The 18,965-nt window shown below is 34.0% G+C and overlaps 3 protein-coding genes across 5 annotated transcripts; all 3 read left to right on the forward strand.

Moving 5' to 3' along the window:
* The first annotated feature begins 229 nt into the window (after positions 1–229).
* Positions 230–3,364, forward strand: LOC104903098 (protein FAR1-RELATED SEQUENCE 11-like). 2 transcript variants are annotated; one of them, XM_010691086.3, is made up of 4 exons: positions 230–476; positions 605–1,628; positions 1,990–2,430; positions 2,533–3,364. In XM_010691086.3, the coding sequence occupies exons 2-4, from the start codon at positions 609–611 to the stop codon at positions 3,238–3,240; spliced, it is 2,169 nt and encodes a 722-aa protein (XP_010689388.2). In that variant the 5' UTR covers positions 230–476; positions 605–608; the 3' UTR covers positions 3,241–3,364. The 2 variants fall into 2 exon arrangements, with proteins under 2 accessions (XP_010689388.2, XP_048497076.1); XM_048641119.1 differs by lacking the exon at positions 230–476 and having other exon boundaries at positions 522–1,628.
* A 335-nt stretch (positions 3,365–3,699) lies between these two features.
* Positions 3,700–6,564, forward strand: LOC104888807 (heat shock factor protein HSF24). Of its 2 annotated transcripts, none has more exons than XM_048641120.2 (2): positions 3,700–3,994; positions 4,093–6,564. In XM_048641120.2, the coding sequence occupies exons 1-2, from the start codon at positions 3,728–3,730 to the stop codon at positions 4,711–4,713; spliced, it is 888 nt and encodes a 295-aa protein (XP_048497077.1). In that variant the 5' UTR covers positions 3,700–3,727; the 3' UTR covers positions 4,714–6,564. The 2 variants fall into 2 exon arrangements, with proteins under 2 accessions (XP_048497077.1, XP_010672196.2); XM_010673894.4 differs by having other exon boundaries at positions 3,703–3,994.
* A 5,750-nt stretch (positions 6,565–12,314) lies between these two features.
* LOC125495503 (uncharacterized) lies at positions 12,315–13,009 on the forward strand. Its single transcript, XM_048640240.1, has 2 exons — positions 12,315–12,789; positions 12,873–13,009. The coding sequence occupies exons 1-2, from the start codon at positions 12,315–12,317 to the stop codon at positions 13,007–13,009; spliced, it is 612 nt and encodes a 203-aa protein (XP_048496197.1).
* Positions 13,010–18,965: the final 5,956 nt, after the last annotated feature.

Consider the following 18,965-nt stretch of genomic DNA (forward strand, 5'->3'; position numbering starts at 1 on the left):
CTACTTTCTTTTAAAATATGTGCCTCTATTTATTGTTTTACACCATTTCAAGGTATATTTATTGCTCTTTCATTTTATTTTAAAGGAAAAAGAAAAAAAGAACTAGTTCCAAGACAAAAATACCCAATAAACATTTACTTAAATATATATTTTTGTGAAATCCTAAAACTCTTTCCATTTTCCTTAAGGCAAAAGCTAATGGACGCCCCGGTGGCGCTAGATAAGAATAAAATAATGTAAAACCTAACTTACATTCACTGCTATAGCAATTAATAATTCTCCTTTTCCCCAAATGTTTTACAGCTTTGTTTTTATTGTCCAGCTCCGTTTTTATTGTCCCAAGGCAATATTAATGGAAGGCATAATATGTCTAATTAACAAAGGTGTATTAGTAGGGACTTATCACTTGCATTTTCACTTCGATGCTGGCGAGTAACAATAGAACCAAAATACTTCAACTCTTCAACTCTTTGCTGGTGAGTTTTTTTTTTTTTTTTTTTTTCCTTTGTAATCTTATTCGATTATTTATATGTTTGATTTTAGTATATTTTTCAATGCAAAGAATAGAGTCTTACTTATATTTTATTTTCGATTGTTTGAGTAGCAAAATGTTGCTTGATTTAAATGAACTCCCATACAATGGAGAAATGGTTGCTTTCATGGGGGAAGATATATCTGATATTGTTGTACAAAATGGAGAAATGAATGCGGAGAATTATACAAGACACACTTTCACTCATGTGCAACTACTAGATAATGAAGAGGAAACTATACCTGAACAACTAAACCTTGAACCATTTGTGGGTCAAACATTTCAAAGTGAAGAAGAAGCACGTGTGTTCTATGATAATTATGCACGTCTTCATGGTTTTAGCATTAAAAGGGATCGGACCAAAAAAAAGGATGGCAAGATGGTAAGGCGTGATTTCTACTGCCACCGTAGTCGAACTCAACCGTTAAAGAATCTTGACCCAAATAAGGAACAAAGAAATAGAGTTTCAACTAAATGTAATTGTAATGCTCACTTGCGTGTCAAATTAAGGAGAAACAATGAAATATTTCCTGAAGAGTGGCATGTAACTACATTTACACAAGAGCATAATCATCCTCTGTTATCTCGATCACAAGTGCGGTTCCTTCCGGCTAATAGAATGATTTCTCAAGAAGATGAAAAGCGTATTCTTCTACTTAAGGAAGCAGGTCTTGCAGTGAGACAAATTATTCGCGTCCTTGAGCTTGAGAAAGACGTTGAGCATGGAGAGCTTCCTTTTCTTGAAAAAGATATCCGCAATCTTTTTACTAGAGTTAAAAAAACAGTTTCCGGAGATGATGTTGCCAACTTACTACAATATTTCAAATCTTGCAAAGAAGAGAATTCTAATTTCCACTATATTGTTAAGGTTGATCATGAAGGGAAGTTGGAGCACTTACTTTGGTGTCCAGCTCAATCAATTGACTGGTATGATAAGTATGGAGACGTCGTGGTCTTTGATACTACTTATAAGGTAAACGTATATGACATGCCGTGTGGGATATTTGTGGGTGTCAACAATCATGGAAAGACAATATTATACGGCTGTGCACTGCTGAGAAATGAGACCATAGAAACTTTCAAGTGGTTAATGAAGGTAAATATTATCTTGGATTACTTATATATTATCTTGAAGAATTATTCGGGATATAGTGTTAACTTTTTTCTTATCTTATTGTAAACAACTTGTTCTTATCTTATTCATAGTTCCTAAGCAAGACTAATGAAGATAAGATTTTTTTTTTGTTTTTTGTTTTTTGTTTTTTGTTTTTTGTTTTTTTACTTAACATAGAGAGTCAGTTGGTTTTTTTTCACCTACGATGGAGGACGTTTCAGTTGTTGTGTTTCCATCTTTTTTTTTGTTTTTTTTTTTGTTTTTTGTTTTTTTTACATAAGATAGTTTCATATATCTAATATCTTCATTCCTATATGTATAATACATTTTTTATTTCGTACAGAATTTTGTGGCAATAATGAGGAAGCCACCGAAAACAATCATCACCGACCAAGATCCATGGATGACACAAGCCATTGCTCAAGAGTTGCCATACACTAAACATTGCTTTTGTATATGGCATATCACCTCAAAATTCAGTGGATGGTTTACTTTCATTCTACGTGAGAAATACCAAGAGTGGTGCAAAGATTTTTATATGCTCTACAAGTTGGAGGCAATTGAAGAATTTGAGAATCAGTGGCCTCTTGTGGTTGGTAAATATAACTTACGGGATAACAAACATGTGAAAGGTTTGTATCAGATTAAAGAATTCTGGGCACCGGCATATCTACGAAGTTATTATTTCGGAGGAATGAGGACTACGGGAAGATCTGAGTACATTAATGGTTTTATCAAGAGATTTGTGACGTCTAATTCAACTTTAAAAGATCTTGCTAAACAGGTTAGTAAATTTAAAATTTTTATACAATATATTTCACTCAATTTTTAAACTTGTTGTTCTCTGTTTTAAATTAACCATTGTATTTTTTTTTTGTTTTATTAGATTGATGTTGCGATTCGAGAGATTATTCAAAGACAAGAACATGATAACATGTTAGCAATCACTAAGATGAATGTTTTGAAAGTAAACACGCCTTTGGAAGATCAAGCTTCTCAAGTACTCACTCCTTTTGCTTTTGAGAAATTCAAAGAAGAATGTTGTAGAGCAAGTCAATATTCAATCATTTATCATGATGGATATGATTTCATGGTAAGATATTATGCAAATGAAAATAGTAGATGTCACAAAGTCTTTTGGGATGGGAACTTTGCAATGTGCTCTTGCAAGCAATATGAGTTCTCGGGGATTATATGTCGACACATATTGAGAATATTTGTTCAAATGGATTGTCATGAAGTTCCTTCTATGTACCTGCCAATTCGATGGCGTGTTGATAGTGGTTCCATTCCAACTCAAATTCCAAGTGAACAAATCACTCATTGTAGTGAATTGATTAATGGTGATGATATATTGTGTCCTCCTAAGTCAAAACCCAAAGGACGACCAAAGAATAAACGACAACAAGGCGGGAAAGAATTGACAAAGCAAACGACGAGGCATTGTTCTAAGTGTAAGAAAGCTGGACATTATGCAAATAATTGCTGGCTGGATAAAGAGAATGCCTCTGATTCAAATGGTGCACCGAAGAAAAAGAGCAAACCTACTACACTTGGTGAAGATTTGAATCCTATCTTTTTGGTCAAATATTAGGTAAATGGTGTATTTTTTTTTTGACATCAATGGTGTATTAGTTGAGGCTCAAGAATCAGATATTGTAAGAAGAAGATGATAATGACGTTTTGGTGTTCAATAAAGCTTTTGCCTTTATATTCTACTTTTAGCTAAAATCAAATGCATTAATTGTCCTGCTTTGGAATTAGACATTGTTTTCTATTGTTTTTTTTATAAATTAGTTACATTTAATGCCACTAATAAAAACATGAGTAGTCATATTTAACAATATTATTCTTATCCAGCGCCCCGGGGCGTCCGTTAGCAGCTTCGTTAACAATATTATTCTTATCCAGCGCCCCGGGGCGTCCGTTAGCAGCTTCGTTTCCTTAATTCTTGTCAAAATTGAGAAGTGAACAATATATTATGGGACGGAGGGACTATTTGATAAACCCTTTAAACCATTGAACATACTCTTAAAGTTGTCGTTTACGACTTGCGAGTATCAACTGGATATTATTGAACCATGTCCCCATTGCCGGTAAAGGAAAGTGACGACGCAGCCGCCGCCGATGGAAACGCCAATGAGGTTCAATTACTTAGAAATCCAAGTCCATTTATCATTAGAACGTATGAACTTGTCGATGATTCCGCCGTCGACGACATCATCTCTTGGAATGACGACGGATCGAGCTTCATCCTCTGGCAACCTGCAAAGTTTGCTCGTGATTTGCTTCCTAAATACTTCAAACATAATAATTTCCCCAGCTTCGTCCGCCAACTCAACATCTATGTAATTTATTATATGATTTTCTCTCTCTTCGATGAAGATATTGAAGTCATTAATTTCGGAATATAATTTCTTATAATTTCCTTGATTTGATTTGGCAGGGTTTCCGAAATGTTGTACCGCACCGTTGGGAGTTCGCGAATGATTGTTTCAAGCGAGGCCATAAACAGCTTCTTTGCGGCATTCAACCACTTGCGTCTATGGTGACGTTAGGAGATGATATTTCGTCGGAAATGGACATTTCCAGGGTCGGAGAGTCACTGCAAAAAGGTGATGTTGGAATTTCAAAAGATCCTGGAACATGTAGTTCACGGAAATCAACATCAGCAGTGTCATCAACCAGTAATCAATTCCTCGAGAAAGCTCAACGGGACTTTGCTTTGAGGAATAAGAAGAAGATAGAGATGAAAAAGAGGTTGCGGAAATCAACAGAGAAGTTTTCCGGTGATTCGAAAGACGAACTAGGTGAATTAGAAGTCGAAGAGGTAACTATGGGTGACAATCCAATTCAGTCACCTATTTCTACAGACTTTCTAGCTGATTATTCAATTGATCCTTGCGTTGATTCTCAACCACTCAGTTTGGTATCCTATTCTCCTGATTTTAAGCCTGCCTTGTCTTTTGATGCCTTATATTATTCTACTTTGTTTCCTCCTCGTCATGAATTCGAGAAAGATACACTCATTCGATTATGGATGGCTAATGGATTTGTTGTTTGCTAGCCAATGGAGAGGATAGCTGCCATATTCTTTGATGATTGTATAACCGAGGGTTACTTCAAGCTTTCTAGATTTGATCTAATGTCTGGAAACGCATTGTACAAATTGGACCGAGAGAACCACCTAATCTCATCGTTCATTTCAAGAGGGAGTGATATAGTCCAGATAGAGGGCGATTCCAACTTAAACAATGTCTCTCCAGCAGTCTCTCATGTGTCCATAATGTGTGCCACTCTCAAAGATTCCACTCCTTTTCATGATTTGAAAAGACTTGAGCAACTGAGAACGCTAGTGTTTCTGCAAGCCCATACAATTAACTTCAAACAAATTCCACGCGATTTCTTTTTGATGTTGAAGCTGCTGCGAGTATTGGATTTGAGTCGGACATGTCTCTTGGAGCTGCCAAGTTCTATAGGGAATATGAAATATTTATGTTATTTAGACCTTTCAGAGAATCCCATCAAACGTTTGCCTGAAGCAATGAGCTGCCTTGAGAATTTACAGACATTGAAACTCAAAGGTTGCTTGAAGCTCTCTGCCTTGCCTAAAGGTATGAGAAAGATGACCAGCTTACGCCATCTCGATTTTGATGTCCTTCACCAAATTCGCTCAATGCCCCAAGGGATGGGGGCGTTAACTAACATCAGAACTCTATCAGCTTTTCTTGTTGGTTTGGAAGAAGGGTGCAGTATAAGACAGTTAAAGAACATGAATAACCTCTCAGGAAGCTTTTGCATCTCCAGGCTTGAAAATGTATTGACAAAGGATGAGGCTGAGGAGGTTTGTTTGTCCGACAAGTCACAGCTACAAAAGCTGGAGTTGCATTGGAGTGATTCACAGGAAGAAGGTATTGTAAGATATGGAGAGGTCTTGTCTTCTCTTCAGCCAAATACAAGCCTAGAAGAGTTAAATATAAGTTGTTATGGGGGTTTTGAACTGCCCAGTTGGATCTGTGATCCAGCATTTTCTAAACTTGTTAGTGTCACCCTCTTTGAATGTGAAAACTGTTTAGGCCTACCATCACTCGGTCAACTACCTTCATTGAAATTCCTAAGTATAACTGACTTCCACAAACTGAAGGTGATTGATCATAATTTTTATGGTGTTTTAGGCATTCCAGGGTACGTTGCGTTCCCTAAGTTGGAGAACTTGAGTCTTGAAAACATGTCGAATTTAGAAGAATGGTTGGTAAACGGGAGTTTTGACTTCCCTCACCTCATTAAGCTCACAATTAAGCATTGTCCCAAACTCTACAGTTTACGCACACTATCATGCCTTTCTTCCCTTGAAAATTTGGAAATTAGTCATTGCACAATGCTTGCTTCTTGTCTTGATGGAAATCTACCTGCTGGGGTGGACACTTTCATAGTTGAGGATTGCCCCTTGATAAGTGCAAAGTTCTTGAGTGACGGAAGTCAGGATTGGCCGAAGGTTGCGCATATTCCGCATGTATGGGTTGATCATCAGGAGATGGCATTTGGTCAAAGATCTGCATAGACATCTGTTCTTTTTTTTGGATGTCTGTTCCTCCCAGAGTAATTTCATCTTGGCAGGTTTTCTTCTTTATTCTCCCCAAAAAATAATAAAATTTCCACTTTTTGCTCACGTGGTGTTTTTTTTTTATATCAAGACTCGTGACATATAAAACATTAACAACATATCAGAATTCAGGACTCTCTGGAACGTGTACACCTGCTTATATGTTATATTACTTCGGCAATATGTAAATTGTAAGCTGTTAATGGGTTCTCTATAATAATATCTGTTTGTAACAGAGAATCTTGAATATCATATAAAGGTATAGTTTGTTTTGTTTATATAGAGGGAGAAGTGAAATCCTTTCATGAGAGTACACTTCTGAGTTCTGATTTGAACTTTGCAGTAGGAAATACTTTGTGGTTATCTGGTACCATCCTACTCTAGACTGTAGAGATTCAAGTCAATCTGTTGGGCTTTAGCCATGCAATTTCTTGAAGCTCCATCAGTTGCTCTGATTATTGACATGTCTTTCAGTAATTCACTACCATTATATGCAAATGAGATCGTATATATTTCCAAAGAGGGGGGGGGGGGGGGGGGAGAGGAGGATTTTAGTTATAGGGTGCTTATTATATAGCAGCATATATGTGCGTGCACACTTTTAAGAGTTGTTATTCTGATTATATCCTGAACTCATATGTTATTGGAAATGCTTAATTCCTTTCCGGTAGGTGTGGAAATGTATTGTTGACAGTCATGGGTTCCTACCTTTTTTCTGGGGGTTATTTCATTCAATTGTATGAAGTTGATCTTTTAAATTGATTCTTCCACTTCGACTATCAGCATTTGTTCCCATTACTTGGCAATGAGGCATATGCATAACTGTTCTGTATAGAGATTTTTCTTTTTAACTCCTCTCACCCCCAGAAAAAGGTATAAATCCATGAATGTGATTGATTTTATGCACAAACAATAATTAACTGCACCCTTTAAAAAAAGGAATTAACTGTATGTTTTATCTAATTATCTTACACTTTACAGTATGTAGGTATGGGGTATCATCCACTACCTTTGATACTACATATGTAACTTTTTAACCCTTGAATTGGTCTGCTCATTGTGGTATGTGTATCATTTCTTAAAGATGGCTAAGGGCGTTGTTGTCAGGGATAGAGGACTCAGGAGTATTTGTTACTCCTATTTTCTCTGGAAAAGTACATGGACAAATTCATCTTATACAACAAGACAATGTGCTTGTAAGTGTGGTGCAATATAGGTTTGCAATACTAATTATCAATGAATTGTCTTGAGGGCGATGGTTGTACTTGTAGCAGAAAGATTCTGTTTATTTTTATAAGTTGTACATTGAATATCCGATATTTACAAAACTGAATTAGCAAATAGATGTGTCCTTTCCGATCAGGCTTTCAATTTACTTCGACAACACCTCTTTTAGCTTCTCTGATGTCAAATCTAGCCACGTAGGTCAGTTAGATGATTTTTTTTGGGTACTACCTGCCTTTCATAGTTCTACAGGAAAGTTGTGTTGATAAATCTTAGTTTTGCTTTAGTTCTCCATTGTTACTTTGCTTATATCTTGAATGGTGTCTTATTTTTATAGGGACATGAACAAACTAAATGAATGGTTTGGCTTCCTTCTCATTTCACAAAAATAAAAATATACTCTGATTTTGTGGCTCTATTCTTTTTTATTTGCATTGAATCCTGAGTATTTGCTAAACTTGCATCAAGTTTTATTAGTTGCTTGCTCTAGCAACTGTCATGGTAGGAGAGGAAGATGTGCTGGAATTTGACGCTTACAATGCAAGACACCGGAAAAGGACCAAGTTGAAACTTCAGAAGATAGTAGAGATTTTACTATTTGCATATCTTATTCTAGTACACTCACTTCAATATCAGGAGTGTCATGAGCTTCTAAACAAGGTGGCTAAAATGATTTTTTGCTGTTGAAGTGTATGGAGTTAGAGGAAAAGAATGAGGCATCTGAGACAGAGAAAGACCAGAACAGCATTTTCTGAAGTATTTGAGAACCCTACACATAATTTATGTTTACATTTGTGCACATAATCTATTGATTTTAGCCCTTATGCGAGGCAAATGATGCTAAATACTTCCTCCGTTTCTTCTTACTTGCAACGGTTTGACTTTTACACTATTCACCAACTCTACTTAGTTTATGTTTGGTGATTTATAGTTAAGGAAAAACATATTCATGTGGGATCTTGTTAGATTCGTCTGAATGTATATTTTTCGAATATATACTTTTTATAATTTTTATTTATCGGTAATTAAACTTATTGATGGCTGAAATTATGCATTGGCAAGCGTGAAAGTCAAACTGTTGCAAGTAAAAAGAAACAGAGGAAGTAGTATTTTGGTTCCTTAAAAGATGTGGTTTTATTGTCTTGTAACATTATTATTACCTGTTTCACTATTGACTAGGAAAAGAATGGGTCTGAATAACATAGTGGATTTTCGCATAATATAGTAGATTGTTCAGCAATGATATGTTGTTTTGCCTGGTGCATACTAATGTTAACGTAAATTGGATGTACACAAGTCAGATTGCATATTATTTACCCCTATACCTTTAGGGCCTGTTCTCCCCAGCTTATTTTCAGTTCAGTTCAGCTCCAATCAGTTCAGTTCAGTTCAGTTGTAATCAGTTCAGTTTCAATCAGTTCAGCTCAGCTCCGCTCAACTCCATTCTTTTATAACCATTTTGTTAAATATTAGCTTAGGAGAAACATAGTTTAGGTCAAAGCACAAATAAACCCACGTTATTTAGCCCATAAACCAATCAAATTGCGTCAAAACGGTTTATGATGCAATTTTCGTGGTCCAATCCAATCATTATTTTTATTACTAAATATTATTATATTATTAAATCTAATTATTAAAATAGTAATATTAATTTACTTCTTAGATATTATTAAAATAGTAATATAATCATCATTAAGTATCAATATATTAATACAAATAATATAAAATAATTATTATTAATTATCATTATTATCATTAATTATTATTATTAATTTATGATTATTAAAATTATTTATTTATAACTATCATTTAAAAATATCCAAAATACTATTGTTATTATTATTCATTATTATTACTTATCATTATAATTATTATTTTTAATATTCATATTATTATTGTTTAAATATTATGTATATATTTATTACATTCAATTTAATTTAATTCAATTCAATTTAGTTCAGTTCAATTCAGCTCCAATCAGTTCAGCTCCAATTAGTTCAGTTCAGTTGTTTTATGCCGAAGAGAACAGACCCTTATTTTTGTCTTCGTTGCACAAAAAGACAACTATTATATGTTTAATTGCTCTACTTTTCAATGGTTCCAAATCTTCAATCCCCACATGTACTCTTAGCAATTATGCAAAAATAAATATAGCAACAAAAAAACGGATGGAGTAATTAGTAGAAAATTAAAAACTCCCTCCAAAAGAAAAGGTCGGTACTTGGTAATGTAGTAGGCAAAAGCAAATATCTCCTACTCTCTTCTGCTAAGTGATTCCCATTTCCATTACTCCATCGTTCTAATTATACCATTAGATTTGTTTTAGAAAAATACTACCTCCGTTTCCTAAAGATTTCCCTCTTTCCGTTTAAGTGTATTTTCAAAAGATTTTCCATCTTTTACTTTATTCCTTATTTGAAATTTTCTTTCCCCCTTTTACTATCTCATGTCCCTATCATATGGTCCACCATTACATTATTAATTTAATTTTACTCTCTTTATCTCTCCTACTTTAACCTCTTTTTATTTGTTTATTTATCTTAACCCCTTTTTTCTCTCCTACTTTACCCACCACACACCCCCACACAAAATAATTCTCATTTGTATATGTAGTAACAGTAACGAGGAAGATCTTTGAAAAAACAGAGGTAGTACTAAAGTAATATTACTTTCTTATAATATCAACAAAAATTAAGTGTAATTTAATGTCAAGAATCTAACATCAAATATCGTACTTGTCTTCTATTTTGAATATAAGAGGGAAACTTGGTTGACTCAACGGGTAAATTACCCACTATAAATATAATTTATCATAAAGTGGAATCCAACTCAACATTAACTATTATATTTTAATAATATATTGAAAGTGAATAATCTACCTATTGGATAGATGTAGTAGTTATGTCTAGTAAGATACAACTCCTGAAAGTCTCAAATCCCTCCCAATAGTACAATTAATGTTGCCTAGGCAAACCCTACCAAACGTTATTGTTGCCTATGCGAACCTATAGCCGACAAAATAGGCATGTACTTGCTAGTCATTACTAGACCCGAGACCCATTATCGATGACCACCTGAAACGAAACCGAAGCCAGAATTTCCCGACTCGAAGTGACCTGAACTCGTACCAACTTGAAAATAATAAGGAAATATTTTTCACAAACATTGATTTATGTATCATATATTTTTGCTAGAAAAGAAAGCCGACCTATGATCCGATTCGACCCGTACCCAACCCATATGACCACGTTTGTTACCTTTGAGCGAACCCACAACCTCTTAGGCTACTATTTTTGCTTATTTTAGATCAGATCAGAAAAAATAAGTTCAGATCAGATAAGTTCAGATCAGATCATGCTTATATTTAAAAACTCATTATTACTATTAATACTATTATTTCCTAATACATTTGTTCAAAAGGATTATTATTGTTGTTGTTGTACTTATTAATTATTAATATTGGTAATTATTATTAATCTCGGTGTTATCATTATAAATGTTATTGTTATCATTATTTTAAGTTATTTTATTGTTATTAAATAATAGAAAATTAAAAGCCACTTGTTAAGAACATAAGATTGGCGCAAATATAAGAAATATATAAAATATGATAGCTCAAATTCATGACAACGAAACTACTAAGTTCGTATTACATTTCAAAATAAGCTAAGTGCGAGAAACAAATTATAAATTTAGATCTGGTATACCTCTTCCTGCCGAATTCCAAATCTCTCTAGCTATTTGAAGTTGCACCCTATCCATTTTCTTCTTGCGCAAGTCATTGAGCATATCACAATCTGCTCTGCTTGGTGCAATATTTACAGTCCTTGAAATCGGTATATCCAACTCATACAATCGGATGAAATTTTAGAGTGTGAATGCAGAAACCATAATAGCCAATTGATATGGGACATCCATGTTCGGCATGTTTGACAATATTTTCAATCTCTTTTTAAAGGTTCCAAAATATCTTTCAATTGTAGTACACAGAGATGAGTGACGATAATTAAAGTTTTCTAGCACGCCTTTTGGAGGGGGGCCATTTTGAAATTCGGGAATGTGATATCTTATATTTTTATCTTTAAATGGACTCAAATATCCAATAGTATTTGGATATCCAGCATCTACCAAATAGTATTTTCCTGTTAAAAAAATGAGAATGTAAATATTTTTTCTTGTATTATAATTGCAGTAAAACAAACTTTTTTACTAATTCATACCTGCAGGGGGATGTGGAAGGAAATTGAAATTTCCGTTCACTTAAGCAATGGCTCCAAATTAGTAGTAGTACTTAGGTAAAGTTTCATAGTTGTTTGTATATCTTATATTATTTTATATGGAAAAAAATGAGTTGAATATGCTGACTTCTCAAGTGTGGAACTTTTTTTTTAAGGGATAGTATGAAACATTTTAGAAGTGCTCTTATAAATTAATGACTTGGGTTATAGAATTATTTTTAGTAATAATTATTATCATTGTGATTACAATTATTATTGTTGTTATTATAATAATGATAATAATAATAATTATTATTATTAATAAAAGTTGTGTAAAAGTTGTGATAGAAATAAAATGATAATAATACTAATATTATAAATAAGATGTTATAATGTATTGCATAATAATGAATTACAAAGTAATAATATTATTTTATAAAAGATAAGATCTTGTAAATCATATTAGATCAGAAAAAATAAAATTCAGATCAAATTACATAAGTACAGATCAGAAAATTTCAGGTCAACTAAACATAGCGTTAAGACTTAAACAAGATGTGGCGGGTAATACCGTTGACCTCTACTTCAATTGGTTGTCATTGGGGGCACATAATTCCAGCCAAAATGGACGCTTTCGACGCCGTCAATTCACTAGAAAAGATCCAACCTAACATCTCCCATAATCAAAAGAACCTTCATTTCTGCGAATCGCATTCCACTTCACTAACTTCAACATCAAATTCAGCGGGAGAAGAAAGAACCTCAAAGCGGCAGAGACTGATTTGGACGCCGCACCTTCACAAAGCATTCGTAGATGCGGTTGATTCCGTCGGCCTTCACAATGCGACTCCGAGGGAAATCATGAAGCTAATGAATGTTGATGGGTTGAACTTGACTCGGGCTAGTGTGACAGCCCATTTGTCGACATACAGGTTTTATTTGCGACGAAAAGACGAACTTTCGTGGGTTTTATCAGGAAAAGGGGATGAGACTTCAAATGCTCTCCAACTGTTCGATGAAAGGCCTCAAGGTTTGGTTGGAGAAGGCAAGTCTGCGGGTGCCCACCAAGTGTTTGATAAATTGTCTGAAAGAAATGGAGGTTCTTGTTCTGGGGAGGTTTTATAACCAGGTGTTAGTCAGCAGGAGATGACTTCATTGTCTTTGTTTTATCACCCTGATCAGTCACAGAGTCGGAGATTAGGCACATTGATCTGAATAACGTTGGGGAGATGGAAGAGGTGGCGCGTTTGATTGACGAGTTGCCTGCCTTGCCTGCCCTACCATTTGATGGGGATATGGTTGATCATGTGTTGCTTTAGAGCGCGCCTGATCATGAATTTGAGTAAGATTTGCTTTAGTTATTGTGCACTGTTTTCCGCCTGATCATGAAGTTGAGAAAAAAATTATGAAAATAGTTGACTTCCACAAACTGAAGGTTATTGATCATGATTTTTTGTGGAGGATTAGGCCTTGCTTGCAGGGTACACTGCTTTCCCTAAGTTAGAGAAGTTAATGGTTGCAAATATCTTTAGTTTGGGAATCCAATTTATTTTACTTCCCTTATCTTCTTAATCTCACAGTTTAACATTGCCCCAAAGTCCACTGTTTATGCTCATTAGTTTCCTAAAAAATTTGGAGATTAATTGTTATCCAGTGCTTGCATCTTGCTCTGAACACCGCAGTTTATGCAAGTTTTCCGCATTCTGTATTAATGGTGACTTCTGTTTACGCGTGTTGGCATATAAATACCAGGGAACAAACCAGAATTTTCTGGCACAACTTGCTAATAGAGTTTTCAATAATAGTATTATTTGTAAATGTTTTTAAGACCATAAATTCCTTCGACTTGCATATAGAAAAGTATCTTTTGTTTATATATACAGGGAGATATAGGTGAAATTTTACAATGAGTCTGCACTGCTGATGTGAACTTTGCAAAAGGATCTGTAATTTGTGGTTATCTGGTATTGTACTCTGGATTGCTTATGTTCAATCATTTTGTTCTGGTTTATCCACGGGATTCCTCGGAAGTTCTGTTAGCTTCTCGGACAGCAGTTTAAGGTGAAGCCTTGGTGCAAAACCTAGTTTAGGAAGATGTTATACTCATGGCTTTATGAACTCTTATGTTACTGAAAGGCCTGCAAATAGCAGCCTTAAATTCTTGACATTTTGAAGCACATTTTTTAAAATGAAATCTTGATAATTCTTTCCTTTTTTTCCCAGGGGTATATTGATATAGAAGGTGGTAAATTAAATTCTATTCCTACCTTTGTTCACCTATTTGCCAACTAGCCTTTTGTGCGTGCGATGATATTTTTAGGCCTAATACTAAGTAGTAAACAAACTGAAAATGCAAGTTAGTATTTAAGTTCACCTCTATTTTGTGAATAAGATTCTTCCATGTTCTTTTTATGTTGTTATTCATTTTTGTAATTTGAATAGTTTTTTGTTTCTCAAGTCTTATATGCGCATGTTCTTTTATAATCAGTATGATGTTCTTTACTAAATATCGTCATGTTCTTTTTTTGGTTTTATTCATTTTTGTAATATATAATAGTTTTTTATATGGATTTCAGTAATTTCTCTATGATCCCAAAATTGTAACCGAAAAGTATAATACAATTTCAGTTTTTTTTTCTTGTTTAACTTCTAAATTCTGATTTTACAAATTGATATTTAAGAATTTTCATCATTTTATTTTTTTCTCCTTTTCTAGATGTTCACACTTTGAGTTTTAATTATATTTGAAAGGAATTTTAAGTTTTTCATACACAATCTGATTTCGCATGAAATGTTCATTATTAATTTTTCTCCTTTTTTAAATTTGAATACTTTGAGTTTCAATGATAGGTGAAATGAAATTTCAAATTTTCATACACAATCTATTTCGCATGAAATGGTTTTGCAAATTAATGTAATTTTTTTTTCTAAAAATGGATTTTTGCAAAAGTTGTTCGCAAAAAGGTTTGATATTGTTTTGTTTTTTAAAATTTATTTCTGAACATGGATATTCTGCAAAAGTTTTTTATATTGGAATTTAGAAAAAAAGAACTAAATTTGTCACTTTTTCATCAGTGTCATAAATAAATCAAATTTCATACACATCTTGTTTTCTGATTTTATATGAAAATGAATCAAATTTAAGTCTAGTTATATAAAATCCCTTTTCAACTAATTGTATTATCTCCATTTTTTCAACTACATAACAGTCGACTAATGTGAAATAACTTTGAAGATTAAAAGAATTATGTACATATTTGAAAATTCGCAAATCGTTGATAGACGAATGTGTGATATCACTGTCAAAATCTTATGTTTTTCTCAAATTTGTATTTATAGGTAATTTTTGTAAGTATGTAATTGTGAATGGTTATTAAGAACAATGATTTGTAAGTGAATTTTGTAAATGTTTTTGTATGTATTGACGTCCTAATATATTAGTTTTAGTTTGTAAGTTAATTTTTAGTTTTTGTAAAGTTTCCTGATCATTTGAGTGGTTTGCGTGATTTTTACAACGTGATTTTCTCAATTCTATGAGTGATTTGTAAAGTTTCCTCATATAAGTGATTTCTGAGTGATTTTTGAAAATTAATTTCGGTGGCTTTGTTTGACCCCTCATTTTAGTATTGAGATTCCTTTTGTAATTTAGAAAAGAAAGGGGGGCAAAATAGTCAGTTCAAAAAAGGACACCGTTGCTCCCCCTTCCCTTATGTAATAGAGATTAGGTTCTAAACTATTGGGTCTGAGGGGAAAGTTTAGGATGGTGGATGTTTCTTTTGACAATAGTTTAGACAGGAAGGAAGAAAAGGTTTCAGTAAGCCCTTGGATTATTGTAATTGTATTTGCCGTATTTCACTATACAAGAATAATTTTTAGCAAAGATGATTGTATTTCAATAATAATTAGAATTTTTTTCTTTTTTTGGGGGTTACATCATCTAAAATTAAGTGGAATGAACTTAAATTATCATCTAAAATTAAGTGGAATGAACATAAATTAGCAAGAGTAGAACAACAACATCAATCATAAAAACACAGGCATAACCGCATAACCCTAAGCTAAAGGCATCATTCATTCAAACCTCTACTTTCCGACTAAATTGATTTAATTGTGCAACACAATTTCTTGAGTACAGTCGAGAAGAAGAGCTTGAAACATAAAATCAACTTAAATCAACTAACATGAACCAGGACCAAAACTCTAAAAGTCAACCAAAATGAACTAAAATAAAGTATAATCAACCAAATGCAAGTCAAATAAAATGTATAGTGCCATAAATCAACCTAAATAAAGTATAGTAAACATAATTCAACATAAACCGAGTAAAATCAAGTCAAATTAACAAAAATTAACATAAATAAACTATATAGTACCATAAATCAACCTAAATAAAGTACAATGAACATAATTCAACATAAATCAACTAAAATCAACAAAAAGCAAGTAAATCAACTAAAAGCAAGTGAAATCAACAAAAATCATCATAAATAAACAAGTTCAATAAAAAAGGGAACCCTAATTCAAAGACAACCCTAATTCAAAGACAACCCTAATTCAAAGAAAACCCTAATTCTAATTTAGAAAATGACAAACTAACCTAGATCCACATTTACAAAATCAAAAAGCCAATTAACAGATGAAATTATCATAAAACAACAACCATCAACAACAACAAACAAGAAGAAAATCATGATATTGTCAATCGACCCAGCAGTAAAATCCCACATTCAAAGGATGCAAATAAAACGAAATATAGATCTAAGCTAAGAAAAGAATGACCATAGTTAGAAGATATCACCATAGATCCACGAAGAAACCACACATTTTTCAATTTTTTTGTCTTTGTTTTTTGTTTTTACACTGACAGTAGTAGGGTACATATCTGAATCGCCAATTTTTTGGGGACTTAGAAGTAGAGAACACAGAAGAATCGCTAAAGTCAAGATTTCTTTAGCATGCAACCCAAATCCAGTCTCAATAACATCGTTTCGAGGGCTTTCAACTTCATCAGCCCAACGAAACTTTGAAGTTGGTGTTGCTTGTGAATCATAATCACCATAAAGAATCGCAATAGATGTATAAGAAGACACGTTTTCACGCTGATCTAATTTCCTCAACAACCAGGACTCTTTAGAGCCCTCAACCGTATCAAAACGGAAAACATAATCGGCAATATTCCATGAATCCATCGCAAAAATAAATAAATTGGGGACTTAGGTTTGTTCGCAACAACAAGAACTCAAAGAAGACAGTGAGAGAAGTTGGGGGTAGATATTTAGGGTTCTTTGTAATAAACAACAGACGCAGAATATTGGAAGATGAGAGAAGCAAGACATTCGCCAAATTGGAGGCAGATTTTTAGGGTTCTTCACAAGGAACAGTAGACGAAAAAGAATGGAATATGGGAGAAGCAAGAGATTCGCGAAATTGGGGGTAGCTTTTTAGGGTTCTTCGCAAGGAACACTAGACGAAGAAGAATGGAAGATGAGAGAAGCAAGAAATTTGAGATTTGGGGCAACTGAAAACTTAGGGTTCTTGGTTTCAAGAGAGTTAGGGTTTGTAGATCAAAAGAATTGGGGGGGGGGGGATAATATCAGATGAGGGGTAGATGACGAGTTGGGTTAGAAAAAATGGAGGGAGTCATTAAGTTATTTGGGGGAAATTATATGAATTAGGTGGGGGAGGAGGGGTCGTAAATGTAATAAAGTGGACGGGTGATTAAAGAATACAAAATGTGTAATAAATTAAAGTTGAACATTTTTACCATATATAGTTATGTGTCACTTATTATGATATTTCCTAAAGAGGATTACGTGTCACTTAGTAAAAAAATGGAGGAAGTATTTTGTTCCTAGAATTCTACTCTGGATACGTTTCCTAATCATAATAGGACTATCCTAGAATGTATAATTATAAATATTGATCAAATCATTCTATTTGAGTAGTTTTCCCAAATCTAGCATGGCATCGCAACTATAGGTTTTCTCTGAATTTATTTATTTCTTCCTTGCGCCTTGTCCGCCGTATGCACCACCCTCCTTGTTTGTGCGCCGCTTGCTTTCGCCGCACCATGGCCCTATCAGAACAATCCAACCCCTTTAAAACCGAACTCCCTCACACATATGTTCACCGTGCCCTTTCTATGTTACAAACATCAGAAATTGTATCCCTTTGATTCTTGATCGTGAGAAAGTTCAGTATTCAAATTGGGTTGAGTTATTTGAGTGCCATGCCCACACTTTAACGTTGTAGATCACATAAATTATTAAACCAAATGCCATTATGACATCTCGGATGCGTTATTGTCACGTCTTGCTTCCATTGTTAAACAATGGATTTATGGTACTATTTTCTCTGATCTGCTTTTTCAGACAGTTCTTTTGCTGTGGGGATTCTGCACAAGCTCTTTAGGACAAATTGAAGGCTATTTTTCAGGATAATAAAGATACTCGTCTGTCTATCTTGAAACTCAATTTAATTCACATTCACTTGTCTAATTTTTCTGACGTATTCATATTGCATGAAATTAAAGAATTTGAAGGATCAACTTGATCAACTCGTTTCGGAGCAAAAATTAGTTATTCGGCTTATTTCTGGTCTTAATGGTACTAATTTTGATGTTGTGGCGACGATGATCCAACAAACGGAACCCTTACCTTCGTTTCAATCTGCTTGACCTTGAAGAATCTTGGAGATCCCAAGATTCGGCTCCCACGTCTGCTTCTTCGTCGCTCAAGGGTAGGGATGGCAATGGATCCAGGACCCTACCCAGACCCACCCAGACCCTACCCTAAAATTAGGGTATGGGTATTAATTTTTTGGACCCTATGGGTAGGGGTAGGGTATGGGTCTTGATCCTATCGGGTAAGGGTAGGGTATGGGTCTACTCCTCAAATACCCAGACCCTACCCATAGACCCATCTAAATAAAATATATATATTTTTTTAAAAAATTTTAAAATAAATATAGATATAAACATAACCTTCCAACTTCTAGCAGACTTCCTATAAATTAAAACCATGACCCTTCTTCACTTACTAGCCGCAAATCTCACGTCTATCAGACTCACCATCTCTCTCTCTCGCACTACTCTCACTCTACTCTCTGTCTCTCACTGTCCACCGGTGACCAGTCAATCATCGTTAGCCGAATAGCCGAGCCAGGTAAATTCTGAATTCTCACAATATAAATAATATAATGAAGTAGAAGTGTAGAACTAGTAGAAGCTAATTGCAAAAGTAATATATAAAATTGTGCTTAACGATTATATATAAA

This window comes from Beta vulgaris, chromosome 3 (assembly GCF_026745355.1).
Source record: "Beta vulgaris subsp. vulgaris cultivar EL10 chromosome 3, EL10.2, whole genome shotgun sequence".
Taxonomy (NCBI): Eukaryota; Viridiplantae; Streptophyta; class Magnoliopsida; order Caryophyllales; family Amaranthaceae; genus Beta; species Beta vulgaris.

What these genes read in the sequence shown, in the direction of transcription:
- LOC104888807 (XM_010673894.4), top strand. Translation starts at nt 4,717, where the DNA reads ATGGAGAGGATAGCTGCCATATTCTTTGATGATTGTATAACCGAGGGT.
- LOC104903098 (XM_048641119.1), top strand. Translation starts at nt 555, where the DNA reads ATGCAAAGAATAGAGTCTTACTTATATTTTATTTTCGATTGTTTGAGT. An exon ending in CTTTCAAGTGGTTAATGAAG is followed by an intron (nt 1,629 to 1,989) that starts GTAAATATTATC and finishes TATTTCGTACAG; the next exon opens with AATTTTGTGGCAATAATGAG. An exon ending in TAAAAGATCTTGCTAAACAG is followed by an intron (nt 2,431 to 2,532) that starts GTTAGTAAATTT and finishes TTGTTTTATTAG; the next exon opens with ATTGATGTTGCGATTCGAGA.
- LOC125495503 (XM_048640240.1), top strand. Translation starts at nt 12,315, where the DNA reads ATGGACGCTTTCGACGCCGTCAATTCACTAGAAAAGATCCAACCTAAC. An exon ending in ATTGTCTGAAAGAAATGGAG is followed by an intron (nt 12,790 to 12,872) that starts GTTCTTGTTCTG and finishes CACCCTGATCAG; the next exon opens with TCACAGAGTCGGAGATTAGG.